Source organism: Dermacentor albipictus, chromosome 1, assembly GCF_038994185.2.
Source record: "Dermacentor albipictus isolate Rhodes 1998 colony chromosome 1, USDA_Dalb.pri_finalv2, whole genome shotgun sequence".
Classification (NCBI taxonomy): Eukaryota; Metazoa; Arthropoda; class Arachnida; order Ixodida; family Ixodidae; genus Dermacentor; species Dermacentor albipictus.
The window spans coordinates 350,881,847-350,899,100 of record NC_091821.1 but is presented as its reverse complement, the minus strand read 5'-3'; the positions used below and the strand labels follow the sequence as shown (position 1 = coordinate 350,899,100).

Below are 17,254 nucleotides of genomic sequence, written 5' to 3'. Positions count from 1 at the left end.
CTCAAGTGTGTGGAAAAAGTAAAGGTGGACTCTTGCACTACTGTTGTAAACAAAGGTGGTGTTCTTGAATGGTGAGATTCACATGACTAGCACAGGATTCGTGCGCTTGGCACCATGCCAAGAATCCTACTGCTCGTATTGGTTGTCAGATAATACAGGCTCTGATTGTGCCTAAAGTTTCTTAATTGCCGACTACAGGAGTAAACTAGAGACCCGACATAATCTAATTATGCCAACGTCTCGTAGCGTCACATTGGATCAAATGGGTCGTGTGACAGCACAAAATGCACAGAGGTGGATGAAAGTGCAAAATTTGATACCAAAGTTATATTTGTCTAGCACATTGTTCATTTTATTTATAATGGCTGCTAGTCCTGATCACTGCTTCAAAACTAACCTGAGGACTTCGTTCTAGTCACCCAGGTTCACGTCTCACCATACAACACTTCAAAATGTTTGATGTACTGTTCACAGTGCTCTCCCTTGGCAAACTCTGGCACACCTCTTAGATTCTCATTACGGTGCTCAAAGAACTTGAACACAGCATAGAATATTGCAGGGTCTTCACTTGTCCTCGCAGCCTCGAGAAACTTGCGTGCCGAGATTGAATCTGAGGTTCCTAGGTTCTGCACAAACCGTATAGCACTGAGCACTCTTTTCTGTGACAGCAACACTTCAACAATTTCTTCGTTGGCTGTGCCCAGCCTCTTGAGCATGTCAAGTGCCAACTGTGTTGCTGGTGGGTACACTGCATGCAATGACAGCAGGAGGCATGCCAGTGGCTTGGAATCTGTCAGAACATGGTACTGTAGGAACTGGTGTAACTGGTGAAACCGCCGGTTGTGAACAAGGACATTGATGAGGAGCTCATTATGGCAATAGGGAACTGTCAGCTGATGCTGCACTAATGACCTGATGTACTCGACAAGGGTGGAAACAACAAAGTGAAACCTGTCTTCAGATTCGTCAGCAAATTTCGAAAAGACGTGGGCGTACATGTCGGAAGGGTCCACGCAGCCTTCCTTGGTGGCAAGCTTGTCAAACACATACGCTATCTGGTCGAGGGGTAGCTGGGAGTCTTTCTCCAGCAGACGACGACAGACGCCGAGCAGAACATCTTTAGAATTTGAGCGCTGCAGAAGGAAGTCAACCAGCTGGCGCTTGTCATCAAAGTGAGCTAGCAAAGGTTCTAGTCTCAACATGACATACCAGAGGCAGCCAATCTTTGCATCAATGACAATGTTCGGTTGGAAGACTACCCAGTTTGGTGAGTACAGCTCATAGCTTACTTCTTCTAGTGAGTTGTTTGGTGGCAAGGTAACTTTCAGCTTTAGAGGGCGAATCGGTGATGGAGGAACTACTGGCCTGTGATAAGTCACAAAACCGTCACTGTATCCAGGCAACCTTATGTCGAACAGCATTGATTTCTTCGATGCTTGATGGTGCACAATGACTAAGCTGTCCACGATGTTCACAGCAAATCTCCCGCTTGTGTCAAGCTTCAAAATATCGGTTTTTCTCGGTGGCGCTTCCTTCTGCAGAGTGTAGATGACAATTTCAGCTCCAGTACCTCCTACTGAAGTTCTTGCCTGGTGACGTAACACCACGATAACACACTTGCCATAAAGTACTGCTGTTGTAACGTCTCGTTCGAGAAGGCATACTCTTGGAGGTTTAGGAATGATCGGCAAATCAACTTCAAATTTCGGGAGTCTCGTTGCAACACCCTGTTTAAATTGAAACGGGTGTAGGATATTACCGAGTGGTCCAGAGGAGAGCACAAGCAAAGACGTCTCGGGTTGATAAACAAACCAGTTCACTTGCAGCGTGTAAGTCTTCAGAGAACGGAGAGTTCGCTTCTCCGAGCTGACCTGGTACAATTCGATGCCGTGGTCTGTAACGAAGACAATTTCGTTTGCACAGGTCCAGGCAATGCCCAAGATGTTGGTAGCTTTCCCTTTACAGCTCTGGGAATACTCGACACTATCGATCGTGCCGGAAAAATTGACGAACTCGACGGACTTCTGGCTGCGCTGAATAGCGAGGATCTTCAGGTCGGGTGAGAACTTGATGGAGACAACGTCTCCCTTGTCGTCCATTCTGAAGTCGGTGGACTTGCAGTCGTCGGGGCCTTTGACGACGACGCCAGTCGCTCCGCCCGATCGCACAACGAATACCTGCTGGTTGGCATCGTCGAAAAAGACATTCGCGATCTTGCTGACAGGTTCGAACCTGATCGGATTAGAACTTAGTTCAAGGAAGTAGTCTTTTTCGTCTGTCATTATTGCAGAAGACAGTCACATCATAGACGAAAGTAACTGTAGCGCCATTTGCGTCGATGAGCTGTATGAAAAAAAAAATTAAAGTTTTCCCGACAGATTGTTTCCACTTGAAACAAGATAACCACAAAAGCAGATATAAAACAAATACTAAGGAGCCGTTGCTAACTGGCAAGGTTTTAACGATGCTTATTTATTTTTTTCTTTGTCGGCATCAGTTTCGCTAGCAGCGTTCACACACGCTCACATGCACACACACAATCGGCATACACGAAGGGCAAGAGGCATCAGCAGGCGTTGAAAGAAAGTGCTGCTCACGAGAATCATGAAATTAATAGGTAGGTGGCACCTTTGATAATGTTGCTTGTAATACGTAGGCCGGTAAGGCCGTTGCAAAGCACAAACATAACGTGTACTCTCGACATTACGGCAGCGTACTTGGCGATGTCGGCCAGGGCCCCGGAACGGCGAGGCTGCAGATAGGAGCCGCGAGTCGTCGCTCTCCAGGACGGCTGCGCGCCATTCCCGTGTCGCAAGTGCCTGCGGTGCAACCGGCAACATCGTGATGTACGACCCAGAGTCGCCTACAGGGTGAGCATAGAGAAACCCAGTATCGTTGGAGCTTTGTTTTCTCTTTTGTGTGTTTGTATTTTTATCTGGCGTGCACCACCGCGGCTGTTCTCTTGGTAGCTCAAACATGGCCGCCAGGAGGTGATCATCCTGTGGCCCCTTACCATCGAAAAAGCGCCGTTAGTCATCGGTGCTGACCCGTGGCAGTATCTAGATGGGCCGAGCATGTCGACGGATGACCGAGGAGGCTTTTAATGCCAAGACCGTGGCCATAGGTAAGCGTTGAGGCGGCGCGTCCGCCATCGCAGTAGGGGAGGCTTCCCCGGCGGCACACGCATCGTATCGACTGAGAGACCCGTGCCCGTGACCGAACATATAAATCCATCAGGACTCCCGACAGGCACCACAGAGACACCGAATTGCACCTTGCGGCCCGACAGGAGCTGTTGCGAGCAACCGCGTTGAACCTGGTGGCGGCCGTAGCCCGTGCGAGCGCAATCGCCGAGGCGACCGCCCGACCCCGACGGAGCCATGTTTCGTGTTGGGCTCGCCGATTTAAATGGCCGTGCGAGCAGCTGGCACTGCTCGCTTGCCACGCCAGGGAATACAGCCCGTGCTGTGCTCGATTCACATGGACACAGCGCTGGTAAGGACAGCCCCACCTGAATTTTCGCTGAGTGCAGTGGTCGGTGCGCGCTTTCATTGTCCCATTTTTTTCTCTCCACATCGGAGCAGCTATCGCTGTGCCACTGGCGCGGCCAAGGCGCTCGCGTCCGGTCGTCGGCGTGCGCCTCGACCAGGGCGGATTATCGAGCGGCCGTTTTCGCGGCCAGGAACATGCATTCCCGCTGCCGCGTGTGCCGTACTTCGTATGATACCCAGCCGCATCGCTAACTAGCTGGTTGCTAGTTTTGGAGCAATTGCCTTCGGCGCTGATCACCCCACCCCGTTTCGGAGCGCGTGTAATGACGACGAGAGTTTTGCGCTGCTTACGTGTGACTTGTAAATGTCAACATTGTCTCTGTACCGTCGGGAGCACGCCATGATTGTGGATGTATACATAACTGACGATTGCCTGTTCCTGAGCTACGCACGCCGCACGTACGCTTTCGTCGTCTCGGCGATTTCGAGGGGGTCTGTTCTTTTCGCACTTGTCAGTGAGCTCAGTGGGGTGTGATTTCTTGGGTTACCTGTACTAATGGCGTGCAACGTGTTGTATGCCCCGAGTTTCTCACATTTTGTAGTATTTCCAGCTTGAGCTGCTGTTCATATAGACAAAAAATTACTTGTCATGGCTTGCACAGCAGTTGGTGTGCAGTAAGTACATTATTTCAGTTACATGTGATACATCAGTCAAAGCTGCATCTTTTCCTGTGCTGTGATGGTATTACTTAGCAGCGTATACATTTGTGCGGGTTGCTTCATGACTTTGGCAGAAAACAGTGCAAAAAATTCAGCAGTTTTACCAATTTCTAGAGCAATACTAAATAGGGCAACACAACAGCATTTGCATTCCAACTACCTGCTACATCTCATCTTTAGACCTGATTTGTGGTTCGAATGTACCGTCTTCATTTAAAGGTTAGTATTCGCTCAATATGAAACCACGCCTATTTGGGGATGTATGGAGGCCCTACTGTAGCATTGTGAGGTCTCAAATGTGCCAAGAGATCGTGGCAGACGGTTCTTACTTGCTGCAGCTTTGTAATGCTATCAGTGCTATAGAAGAACGTCCGATAAACACTCAGAATCGCACATTTGGTGGCCTTCAAACTTCTCACATGAGTCGTGGAATGTGTAGCATATATGAAAGAGAACATGCAAATATGAGTTGAAGAGGCTGTGGCGACTAAAAAAATGGACATGAAATTGTATGCAAGTTGTAAAGCTAGTTGGCATGAATTTTCATGCTGAGATTGAATATATACTTCATGTAATATCGCTCCTTAAAAATTTAGGTATTTTCCCATTCCTAGTCGCTCATGACTGTATGTCAAAATAGATTCGCTCTTATTGAAGGTTCATGAACCTTACCTTGGAGGTCATGCCGAGAAGCTGCAAGCGCTAGGTCAGTGTCCAGCGAGTAGTAATGGCAGTGTTTCTTTTTCAGTATTACACTGCTATTTTGCAACCTTTTCATGATGCTTCCGCTCGTTTTTTAAATATCAAATTTTGCATGGAGGCTCCTCTACAAGGATATGCATATTTTGCTTAACGTCCTCCAAGAAAGATTTTGTGCTTACCACTGCACTGTTCTTACTGAAATTTTGCAGAAGGATCGCATTTTGGAGTCTACATCATTCAGTGTAACACTTGCCACAGTTGATTGCCTGTTCCTTTAAGAACGAAGTGCAAAGTTGCCTTAGCTAATGGAGATGCGAGCTGCTGCCGTGACAGTGTACGCATATGCTTGTGTCACCATCTGCCAGCAGCTGCAGAAAGCAGCCGGTCAGGGAGGTTAGCCACGTGTTGCCCGCTCCTCTAGAACACGCTGCCGACAGACCTCCCTGAAATGCTCTCTGCAGCTGCTGGCAGGCGGCGACACAAGTTTATGTTTGTACTTACGCAGCAGCAGCTCGCATCCCCATAAGCAAAGGCAACTTTGCCCTTTGTTTTTAAAAAAAGCAGGCGATTTACTGTGGCAAGTGTTACACTGAATGATGCAAATATCAAAATGCGATCTTTCGGCAAAATTTTGCCAACAGCAGTGCAGCAGTAAATGCAAAATCTTTTTCAAACACGTTAAGTGAAGTATGAACGCCCCTGTATATCTACACTATCTTAAACTAGGCACTCTTATGTGGCCAAAAATTTTGTTGCAGGTGGCCTTTAAGCCCCCACTAGTCAAATCAACATTACTTGTGTGTGAGTGCATCTGTAAATTCCAGGCTTTGCACCCATTCCTTGAGGAAGATGTATTTCCTTGGCTTTCGTTCTCTGGAACTCTAGAATGATGTAATTGCTGCTAAAGGGACACAAGCAGATAGAAAAAACATTGACGGCACTGGTTAACCATCACCATAATACTTTTTCCAGTCTCTCTATGTCCTTTTAGTGACAGTTATGTCATTATGTCAGAAAGCACCATTTAATGTTGCGCCTAGATTCTTGCATTTTGATGAGGGCAAAATGCAAAAACACCCACGCACTTAGATTTAGGCGCACGTTAAAGAGCCCCAGGTGGTAGAAATTTCCGGAGTCTTCCACTACAGCGTGCCTCATAAACAGAAAGTGGTTTTGGCACGTAAAACCCCCCCCCCTTTTTTTTTTGTTCTCACATTCGGGGGGGCTGTCCTGCTAATTCCATGACAGTGTAACTTGTTTGGGAAACCAACCTGCCAATGGTCTTGTTACAAAAATGTCCATTTCATAAAAACTTTTCTTTAGGTGCACTTCCATGATGAAGAGCTTGAAATAGCTCATAATCTGCAGCCACTCGTTGCAGAGTCACTCTCATCATGCTTACTCTTCTCCCCTTAAACATCCAACACTTAGTAGCCTTGTGTTCGATTTGCTGCATTCGAAACCGTGTACCTGAGCACACGAGTGTTGGACTCTCCTGCGTGTAGCCGTGCACGGCTTAGCTGTGTCTGGAGAAAGGGGGATCTGAGGCATTGAGCCGATGCCGGGTGTTTGAACCTTCAAGGCCTCCTGGTGGAGGCCGCACACTTGTTTGGCCTCATCTCCACATAGACAGAACCTCCAGACTGACTCACCTAGAGGAAATCTGCAGTCGCCTTTTCGTATCCTCCTCTTCAATGTTTTTTTTCTTTCTTGCCTTTGCATCTTCCCTGTGTTCTTTGCACTTCTCACTTCTGAATTTCTGGACAGCAAGGGTTAACCTGGTGTAGTGATCCAACCTTGGGTATTTTATATCAGGTTATAGTGGCGATGCATGGCTGGCATCTGCCGGTATTCTTTCAACCTGGTAGCATTCCCTTGTTGGGCTTGGTGGTGGGCAGCCACCATAGCCGCTAAATTTTCCAGCATTATATGGCAAACAATTTTCCCTCACTACCTGATCGCTCCCTGAAAAGAAGGCGCACTGACGAAAGTTCATACTTTTTTATGCAATCAAGTCTTTTCCCAAATACCACGTTGTACACAGTCGGCACGATAGCAAGACAGTCAGAATGACCTCAGCATTTCTTACAGCGAAATGTCTCACGGAAGAAGATTTAAATGCGCATAACCCTCTTCGAGAGATTCTCATTGTGACGCGAAAGGGCGCTTAGTAGAAAACTTCCTGTTCTCTACAGGTGCATGCTTACTAAATAAGAGCCTACATTCTACAGTGTGGCAAACAAAACAAAACATTCTCATCTATCAATTCAAGCATTGCATGTAGTGCACTGGTGCCCTGTATAGGGGGGACGTGATTTAAGAATCCATATGGGAGCTGTAAGATTCGTCGGACGATCTCGCCGCTGCCATTCAGATGCAAGATTTGGCAGTCGTAGCTGTAAGAAGGAACTTGACTCTTCGTTGGGACTTAGGAGAGCAGGATTTATTTACATGTTATTTACAGTTGAACATGAGATACATCGACAGTCTAGCGTGACTCCCAAATGGAGCCCGCAAGACAAGCATACAGCAAACAGCTTACGAGCACCCTCTAGCAGCCGACAATCGCTGCTTATATGCACTCTGCTCGACGTCATTGAAGGTGACCCGCCCTTTTGGAGGAGGATAAGGGCTCTTGACTTGGAGGAAGATGAGGGCTTACATAAACGTGCCACACACACACACAGGTGTAATGGTCCGGAGCGGACGTCAGAGGGGCTTCGTAGAACTCTGAGCCATCCCGGCTGGCGCGCCCGGGTAGCACATTGTCTGGTGTCTCGAAAAGCTTATGGGGAGGTTCCGCCAATTACGTCCCCTCGAGAACTCCCCTGAGCTGATCTCGCGCCACGTGGCTCCCGGTTATCCGCAGTTCTCTGAAGTGCGCCCCGTCCCGGTTGGATTGGAACACGTGCAGCGGGCTGAAATAGCTGCAGGCCGATCCTAACAGAGCGACCACTTCGCGATTGTCATGAAATTAACAAGAGCTGATGAGTGCTCTCCATGCATTCCCCATTGGCAAGTAGTGTCAGCCGACTGGAAGCAGTATAAAGAACTCACACACATGACCTGGTAAAACACCTCTGCACTTCCTATTGACGATGCAGTGGCATATTTGGCGACATATATTGTTGATGTGGTGTCCATATGTATCTCTGAAACAAAGGGATTGCCCCCCAAACAACATGCTCCCTGGTGGAATAAGTAGTGGAACGAAGCTCGAAGAAATCAGAATAAGGCATGGAGTCACCTTCACAACTCCCCAACCACTGAGAACTTGGCCAGCTTCAAGAAAATTGTCAGAGAGTTGAAGGATACGCCACCAAGCCATAAGGGAAAGCTGGCAAAAATATATCTCCAGCACAAATTCCTATGCAGACTAATGAAAGGCCTGGAATATGGTAAACAAAATTAAATGCTGTGAAACTTCTATCATTAGCAAATGCACAAGGAGACACTCTTGAGGATGAAGCTGATTCTCTAGGGGCATATTTTGAGTGCATTCCGAGTTCATCCCATTACTCTCGATACATTCCTGAGATATCCGTGACAAGCAGAGTGACTCCCTTTGGATTGGAAAGGAAAGAAATGAAGCTTACAACCGTGGTAATGAACGTGGCGGAATTTCAGGCTGCACTAAATTGTTATAATTAATCGACCCCTGGAAATGATCGAATACATTACAAGATGATTGAACACTTACACCCCGAAGCACACAAAACACTGTCACTTTTCAACGTCATATTCTCTGCCAGCTATATCCCATCTGCCTGGAAGGAAGCAGTCATAATACCTATTCTCAAACAAGGCTAGGACCCATCTTCGGCCAGCAGATATAAGCCTAGAGCCCTGACAAGCTGTTTATGCAAACTCTTCAAGAAAATGGTAAACTGCTGCCTGATCCATTATCCTGAAATTGGCATAATACTAGACGCTTTGCAGTGCGGTTTTAGGGAGGGTAGGTCCATAACAGCCCACCTTGTTCGCATCGAGGCGAATATCCACGATGCCTTTGTGCACAAATCGTTTTTGTCGTCTGTGTTTTTAGATGTGGAGAAGGCATATGGCACAACTTCTTGTTTTGGAATTCTTCGTGATCTGTTTGGAATGGCAGTCCGAGGCAACTCTTGAAGATGATTGAAAGCTATCTGTCTAATCGCACGTTCTGTGTGATGGTTGGTAATGCCTTATCTCGTCCATTTACACAGAAAATGGGTGTACCACATGGTGGTGCACTGGGCTGTATTTCATTTGTTGCAAAAATGAGCTCGCTTCATGCTGTCATACCATGTACATGGTTGTATTCTTTGTATGTGGATAACATTCAAATGTGTTTTAAATCATTTAATATTTCTGTGAGCGACATGTGCAACTTGGCTTAAACAAATTATCCAAGTGGGCAGACGAGAATGAATTTAAACTAAACCCTTAAAAAGCATGTGTGTTCTCTTCTCAAACAAGAGAGGTATGCTGCCTTATTTCACTATTGATCTTAATGGACAATGGCTATCTGTCAGCCTTAAACATAAACTTTTAGGACTTATCTTAAAGACTCCAAACCATCTTCTGTTCCTCAGCTCAGGTATCTGGGAGCAAGGTGTCTGAAGACAATGAATTTACTGAAGCTCATGTCCCGGACATCTTGGAGAAGTGACAGATGTCATTTGAGCCTCTACATGGTCACGCCTCAACTACGGAGCTATAGTATATAACTCCGCTGCACCTAGTGCTTTGAGGATGTTAGATCCGGTTCACCACTTGGGTATACACCTTGCTACAGGTGCTTTCAGGACTAGTCCCGTAGAAAGCCTGTAAGTTGAATCCAACGAATGGTCTCTACATCTACAAAAGACATATTTAAGTTTATCCTGTGCCCTGAAGGTGAAATCAGATGTTCATCATCCATGCCATTCAGTTATATTCGCAACTTGTCAACGGCCAGGTTGTTCCGTAACTGCCCAGCCACCAGGCCTCCACTGTCCCTTCGATTAGAAGCACTGTCAGACGAAATAGGCATCTGTCTTCTAGAGAATGTCCTAATGGCTCCTACGCAGCTTCCACCGCCTTCAGAGTGGCAGACTATCCAGTGGGACGTCTCTTTCAAAGAAATATCAAAACGAACTCTTGCGGCACATATATATTCACATTTTCTTGATCTTCAGGAGTATTCCTGTGCTGAATTTTATGCCGATGCTTTGAAGTCTCCTGCTGGTGTAGCTTACGCAGCTCTAAGACCATCGTTTTTAATATCTGGTGCATTGAATCCACATACCCTAATATCCGTGTATGAGTCGCATTTTTTGTTCTGAAATATTCGGCGGTGCCTCTTGTACACGGTGCAACTTTTATACAGCTTCTTAATGTATTATTATATTTTTTTCTTTAAGAAACTGCCATCAAATTTGGATTGGATGATGCTGCCTCTCGAAACTTGTTGTGTTGACCTCCTCTGGCAGTTGCTACAGGTTGTGTTTACGCTATGGAGGTACTGGGTTCTTCTCGTGATTAAGTTGCTGAGTGCAGTGCGAGAAGGCTTGAGTGCAGTGCGAGGAGGCTTGTAACTGCGTAGTTTGAGCCGCTGCTCAAACTACGCAGTTACAAGCCTCCCTCCCTTCCTTCCACGCTGCCTTCCCTTTTTCCACCCTTGTGTGCGATTCGGCTCACCGTCACACGCTTTCACTTGCATATATGGCGCACTGGGACAATGTTATCGCCTTTGGGCTATACGCGTAGTGCGCGCCGATGGGTGTGCCACTGGTAGCAGCCTTGCGCAGAGTACACGGGAGAGAAGCCAGCTGCGCACTATAGTTTGTTGTGTCATTGGTAGTGCTTCTCTGTCTTATTCATGTTTTCAGAGTAAAATAGGCAACACCGTTCGCATGTGTGTGGGGGGTGGGGGCTCAAATACCGGCAAAAACGTGCCGGCGATACGGTTCTAATCATTCCCGCAAAGCCTCATCAGCTGGAGCAAAGGTAGCAATGGATCGTCGTAGGTAGGAAATTTCTTGTTCTCATCCTTTCCTTTGTCGCATCAATGTTTTTTTCCACTCGATTGTAGTTAGACACATAAGCGATGAAGTTCGTCTGCAGTGCAGCATGCGGTTTAAAGGCATTTCGCCAAAGTATGGAATGTCGTTTGCCGCTTATATTGTTTTCTGCTTCTTTACTGTGTTGAACTAGCTAGGCAGCACAACTGCACGAGCGCATTGTGTTGTATGTTAAAGCTACTGAAGTTCGCAAGAACTGAACTTGTTGGTTTTATGTGGCCCGGTAAATCCTCGCACCAGCTGTCGCACACTTCATGTTTTTGCATCTATTTTAGGAGTGGCTTCACACATGTTTAACTGTTGCTAGTTGTTTCATGCGTAACTCTTGTTGATTCTTTTGAGCTGCAAGATTTTCACACTGCCTTGTTTGTAAAGGGTCTAAATCACGCTGTGTTTATCAGAATGATACCAAGCAAGTGCTTCTTTAACAGCTTTATTCTTTTCGCTCGAGGGCATCTTAGATATTGTGGTTTTTGGGGAAATGTGTTCAGAATATAGGTAGTTCAGGGCGAGAATTGCTAATAGTAGCTGCATATGGTATTTCCATTCCATTTTTCGCTGAAAAGTTCGCATCACGTTTGGCAAGTCATCACACCTCAGTGCTGTCTGAACAGACTTAACACACCGAGTGATTTGTTTGTTTCGCAACGTAGTCCCTTCTTGCATGTGAATTTTGTACTCAACTGAATTCTCTCTTGTGCTTACGCCGCAGAGGACTAAATCCGGCCTTGCCGCCAGCGCTCATCTACTTTGATTGGCATTGCTCTGCCTTTAAATATATCATGTGGCACCTCTGTCTAGTAACGTTTAAAAAAAGTACTGGAAAGCTAGTCACACTTTAGCTTTGTACGTTTCCAAGCAGCTCCCTTGGGGAATTTAAGGTAGCAAGAACTGCAGCGGGAATGGCAGTTTATCAGCATATGCAGCATAATTGCATCGGTGGTACAGCTGTAACATGCGCTTTTATTAACCCATGCATTTGGTGACTTCGTTGACTAGTGTATGCGTTTCCATCAATAAATTCGCAATTACTCTTCTTGAAGTGACTTCGACTGCACTTACTCGGCGATGTCACATGTATTCATCGGCAGAAAAATCGCAACGGCATATGCAGACATCGCACTGTGCGGATTTGTTTTATATAAGTCTGCACTAACGACGAGTGCATATTATTGAGGTACAGAAGCAGCATTGCGGCAAAGGGTAGAATTTAAAAGAACGATTGCAACATCGCATTATTCAACAAAATTTATCGGCTGGTTAACATGAGCTCCACTTCATGTAAATGGGGTACATGGCGTTAGTTTGCGGTACGCACCTGGCACGTATGTGGACCATGTTGCCCCAAACACCGGTAACATCGTGTTCATACCCACTCCCACTTCCCTACAGCTGTCACCATAGAAGAAGCAGTCTGGCACCCGAACAAAGGAGAAATCGCAGCCGCGAACTTCAGCCATCCTTGCTGCAAAGCATTGTTGTCTGCTACTGCTCCCGTGCGTACTGTTGGAAGTGCCTGCTAGGTGGCTATCAGTGGCGCCTCTATAGGCAGTGCACTAGGCGCATACGGTACATTGCGACAACCACGACAGCAGAAATGTGCCTGGAGCATCCATAACATTGCTTCTGCGTGGCTCGCATTTACAAATTGAAACATCACTATTTGTTCTATCGAAGCTTATATTGGCTCCCAAGTTTCGGTGCTGATATGGTCACGCTGAAACAGTTGCACCCAGAGCAGAGCAGCTGCGGGAAAGGGCGATTTGATGAGTTAACAGCTGCGCCGGCACCGGAGTGCGAGTCATTGGCAAGGATTGCAGCTGCATAGGCGTGCGCTCATGCCACGCGTGTAACCAATCGAAGCCGTTTCGCTTTCAGCTTTGGAGGGAAAGGGCAGGAAGGGTATTTTGTGCGCTGCGCCGGCTTTGTTTCTGTTCAGTTCAGTCTCGGAAAATGGATGGGACGGCCAGGCATGCATTTCCCCGAGGAACGGGCAGCGTTGACGAGCGGCAGTGAGAACTCGCCTGTCAAAAGGCTCGTTGAACTAGCCGTTAGAGCTGCCCGAACCCAGGCAATCTGACAGCAACAAGAAGATACCGAGCTGAGGAAGCGGGGGGCCGAAGCAATCTGGCATTGTTACCTGTGGGTTACTTAACCATGACAAAAGTCAGGTGCATGCAGGACAAGCTTCGCTTACCCCTATTTTGTGGTACGGGAAGGGTTGGTCATCTGCTTTAAATCGCTTACTGTAGGAACAGGTGCATCTTGTACACTAGTGCGACTTTATACACTTTTTTCCATAAGACTTGGCGAACTGCTTAGAAAACAATATAATTCTCCTCTTTTATGTACAATAGTGCAGTGTGTCCGTGAGCAGCGTGGAAGGTCTCGAAAGCGGCGTTTCAAACTATCGTTAGCAGGCTAGTTATGTCAACTGAGTGCAAAACCATATTTACGTCATAAGCTGAAGAAGCACTAGCAGAAACAGTGGGATACCCAGCTATCCAATAAACTGCACTTGATAAAACCTGACTTGGGGCACTGGATATCGGAGAAAACAGCACGATACAAAGAAGTGCTTCTTTGTCCATTAAGAATGGGTAGTACCTTCGACACCCATTCTTACCAACTGACTGGAAGTGATTCTCCATCATGCCGAAGGCTTGGCAACAGCTTTACAGTTCTCCACGTCGTCATCCAGTGCAGTGAAATAGAAACTGAGCTTAAAAAGTACTTTCATTCTGTGTATTCCCAGCATATTCCACTTGATCGAGCATTTTTTCTAAGCAATGAACCACTTTTTAACTTGAAGACAGCTTTTTAGGTGAAGTTAACATCTTAGAAGTTATTTTGCTGGGTCATGTGTAGCGCAGCCACACCTTCGAGGCTGTAGCTGCAGTGACATGAATTTTTATAGCCCATGCCTCTCAGCCCTCTACTTCAGGCACCCTGTGGAGGCAGTAGTTCTTGTATGCATTTTAGTAGATTATTTCTTCACAGCAGAACGTTTGCATACCTTTTTATTGTGGGTCATTGTCATTATTTTGATGCTCATATATTCTACACAGCTTACAAAGACCAGTTTTTAGGCACCTTTACAGCTGAATTACATTTACATTTGCAACACATTTAAAAATTTCAAACATAAGACATAAACAATCCATTACCATATGTCATGGCACTTTTTGGCCATAGCTGGTCCTTGCACCATTAAATGCCACACATCATCACGATTTGCTGCATTCCCTAAATGGACCACTCTAACGGGAGAAATTTTTTGCGTCTCATACAAACACACAAAAAAGGAACAGTACTAAGGTTGCTATTTCTATGGCTTGAATTTTCATTGTTCTAACATAACGAGCATGAGGTAGCTGTTAATTAAACTGAGTTTTAATGTCCGAAACAAAACATGGGCTATCAGGAATGTCAGTGGTGCACTCTGTACTGATTTGAATTACCTGAGGTTCCTTAATGTGTACGTAAATCTAAGTGCATGAGTGTTCTTCTATTGAGCTCCCATCGGAATGTGGCTACCATGAATCAAAACCAGGAACTTGTTCTTGGCAGCTGAATTCCAAAGCCACTGAGCCACCATGACTGGAAGGGGGTCAGCTGACGTCACTGTGTAGCATGCGATATGATAGCACAACACCTGTAGTTTATCTGATAACATCTGTGGGGCGTACTCATAAGATGTGTATACAAAAGCAATCCTCACACACTGCACGAGCTACTGTCCTCCACCAAGTTTTAGGTCTTGTACATGTGTACCACAGCAACCAGTTTGCATGCATCGCGAGGCAAGCTTAATTTTATATAGCATTTCATTTTCAGATCGCCCCTAAGTAAAAAGAATTTCTTTTGAATTGTTGCCTTAAGCTTAAATTACAAAATGGTGATTATTTTTGAAAGAAGGCTTTACAGCTTGCATAGAATGAAGTAAAAGGGATTTTATTGTCAGCTTTTGAATAATCTTGATTCAATATAAGATAGATGTTCCGCAACACTTTTTATTTCTCTAAAGTGTGGTGGCAGGAGCATAATTTTAAAGCAAAGTGAAGTCACCAACCTACTTAACAATAAATAGCCCATGTACACCTTGTTGCAGTGGCTTAGTGGATCCTTGTTGTGCATGCGACATAATTTGGTCTGTACGTGCTTTATAAACAAGATGATTTTGGACCTACTAGGTTTGCGCGTGTTTCTATTGTGCATGACATGCCTGACACCTGTTGCAGTGATGGCCAAATGCCTTTGCATGTGTTATGCTATTAAGTGACGCTAGCATGCAGAGGATTTTTCTTTACTCAGCAAAATTAGAAACTCAAGTGATGCAACATTTCTGTTACTGACTTAAATGTGCCTCACATAAGTTTGTACTACAAGGATTTTGACTTACGTGTGCTTAGGTACTATAGATCAAGCAGGTAGCGAGAAGCAGGGTTTACTCCTTCAGGTACCATCCTTTGTAGACATTTTGTTGATGCAACTTTGGCTCACTTGCTTAGAATGTCAGTGAATGAATGCATAAGAACAGTTATCCATGCATGTGAATGCATGCATCTTGTTAAGCTATGCGTTTGAGTTAAAGATACTGAAACTGGTTTGAAAGGCAACTCTGGCATTTTTATAACCATATTAGGATATTGTCATTTTCAAATTGCATTCAGCCCTGTCACCGGTAGGGTTGTTCAGTTTGCTTAGAAATTCGTAGATAACCTTAAATAACAGATAAACGAGATACCAAGATTGAAATGGGTAGCTGCTTCGTGTGATGTCAGGATGATTCGATGACGTCAGATCCTACACTGCCATAATGTAAACATGCAGGATGTGTGCTAAACATGCCGTACACACGGCGCTAATGCCAAAGAAGTGAAACTGATGTCTCCTGACGACAGAGGGAGCTTTTGCAGAGTTTCCGGGCTCAACAGCGGCAATTTAAGCGACAGTGGCAGTGTAGTCTCTGATGTCATAAATATAGGGGGTGGCCAATAAAAAGTCATGAGTCGGGAACACAACCAATTTTTAAAATTCATTGCAGTGTCTGGGTGTAGCTGAGTTGGTGATTCATGATTTTGGGGAGTTTAGGAATTTGGAAAACTAAATGACTTACAGCCAAATTGTTTGGCACTGATAATCGGAATGCAAAAGAGAACGTATGATCAAAATTTTATTAAGATCAGTGGACATGGAAAAATTGCCGGAGTTGCCTTTTAAAATATGGCATTGATAAGTTCACTATTGCATGGTAGAGGGAATGATCGTCATACTTATGCAGAGCTCTGGCTTGATGTGTACTGCTTTGCCAGACTGCCATGCAACTCAACAGTACTGTATTCTTCTTGCAGTTCTCCAGCCATTGTTGTGCAAGGTTTGAATGGGGACTCTGAAAGCTCAACGAATGAAGATAGCAAAGGCTTGGACAAGTGAGTGTTGCCTTTTGCTTGCATAGAGCTGGGATGAATAAATGTGTGTGTCTTCGGAGGTTATCGGGCTTTATTCTGTGTGATTTGTTCCTTCTCTAGAACCCACTGCACTAGCTGAGTGGCAATTGCCCAGCATTCAGAGCTGGGATCAGAAGGCCGTGGTTCATATTAGGCTGCAACCATACTCAGTTCTCACCAGAAGATAGGCATGAGCATTTCTACTATCATCAATTCATTCCATGTTTTGAACAATGCAATTTGCATTGCAATTGTTTTTGCAATTTTACCAATCGTTGTTTATGGACAATGAAGCTCATGCATTACGATTACACTGGTCTTTTAGTGCTGTAGACTGTAGGGCTTGCCATATCAATTCAGCATATCGATAGTACATATTACACCACCATATTGTTGGGGTGTGTGAATATTCAAAATTTTTGAAACCCAAATAAAATAGTCACTATTCGCTTACCCGAACAGATTTCAAGTGTTTAACTTTGTCAGCTGTGCATGATCAAACATGAAACTAAAGTGAAAATGCAATAGCTTTCAACCCAGCCTCATAGTGTACATAACATAGTAGAGTAAGCAAAATTGCAATCACTTCCACTCAAGTTTTGTTGAAGTGTAGCATTCAGAAATGAGTATTGCTTGGTAGCATACTGTATCTATTCGACTATAAGGTGAAGGTGCAGTTAGAGGACCCAAGAAAGTAATCTAAGTATGCACACTAACATAGCAACAGAAAGCTGTATTGCATTGAGAGTTTTTCATGTTGATCTACAATATTCTCATTGACACTTTTAATCTAATTATAATATTTGAGAAGTTGATTAAGACTAAGTATATAATAGGATGGAATGAA

General features: G+C 45.2%; 2 protein-coding genes across 9 annotated transcripts in view; one reads left to right on the top strand and one right to left on the bottom strand.

Annotated features, from left to right (window-relative positions):
• Positions 1–36: 36 nt before the first annotated feature.
• Bulli (regulator of MON1-CCZ1 complex protein bulli) lies at positions 37–2,408 on the bottom strand. Its single transcript, XM_065441654.2, has one exon. It carries the CDS (start codon positions 2,280–2,282, stop codon positions 426–428), a length of 1,857 nt encoding a protein of 618 aa, XP_065297726.1. The 5' UTR covers positions 2,283–2,408; the 3' UTR covers positions 37–425.
• Positions 2,409–2,488: 80 nt separating this feature from the next.
• Positions 2,489–17,254, top strand: part of Set2 (SET domain containing 2) — a 112,830-nt gene continuing 98,064 nt past the window's right edge. For 2 of the 8 annotated variants that reach the window (XM_065441651.2, XM_065441648.2), the window contains exons 1-5: positions 2,489–2,617; positions 2,713–2,870; positions 2,970–3,124; positions 3,238–3,495; positions 16,312–16,389. Coding sequence is in view for 1 of the 8 variants with exons in the window: in XM_065441645.2 (XP_065297717.2) it covers positions 2,845–2,870; positions 16,312–16,389 (104 nt within the window). In the remaining 7 variants the exon portion in view is untranslated. Of the gene's footprint in view, positions 2,618–2,712; positions 2,871–2,969; positions 3,125–3,210; positions 3,496–16,311; positions 16,390–17,254 lie in introns of those variants that run through there. The other 6 variants (XM_065441652.2, XM_065441647.2, XM_065441645.2 and 3 more) reach the window with 4 other exon arrangements.

Excerpts from the sequence above, each read along its gene's own strand:
- Bulli (XM_065441654.2), bottom strand. The coding sequence starts at position 2,282 with ATGACAGACGAAAAAGACTACTTCCTTGAACTAAGTTCTAATCCGATC.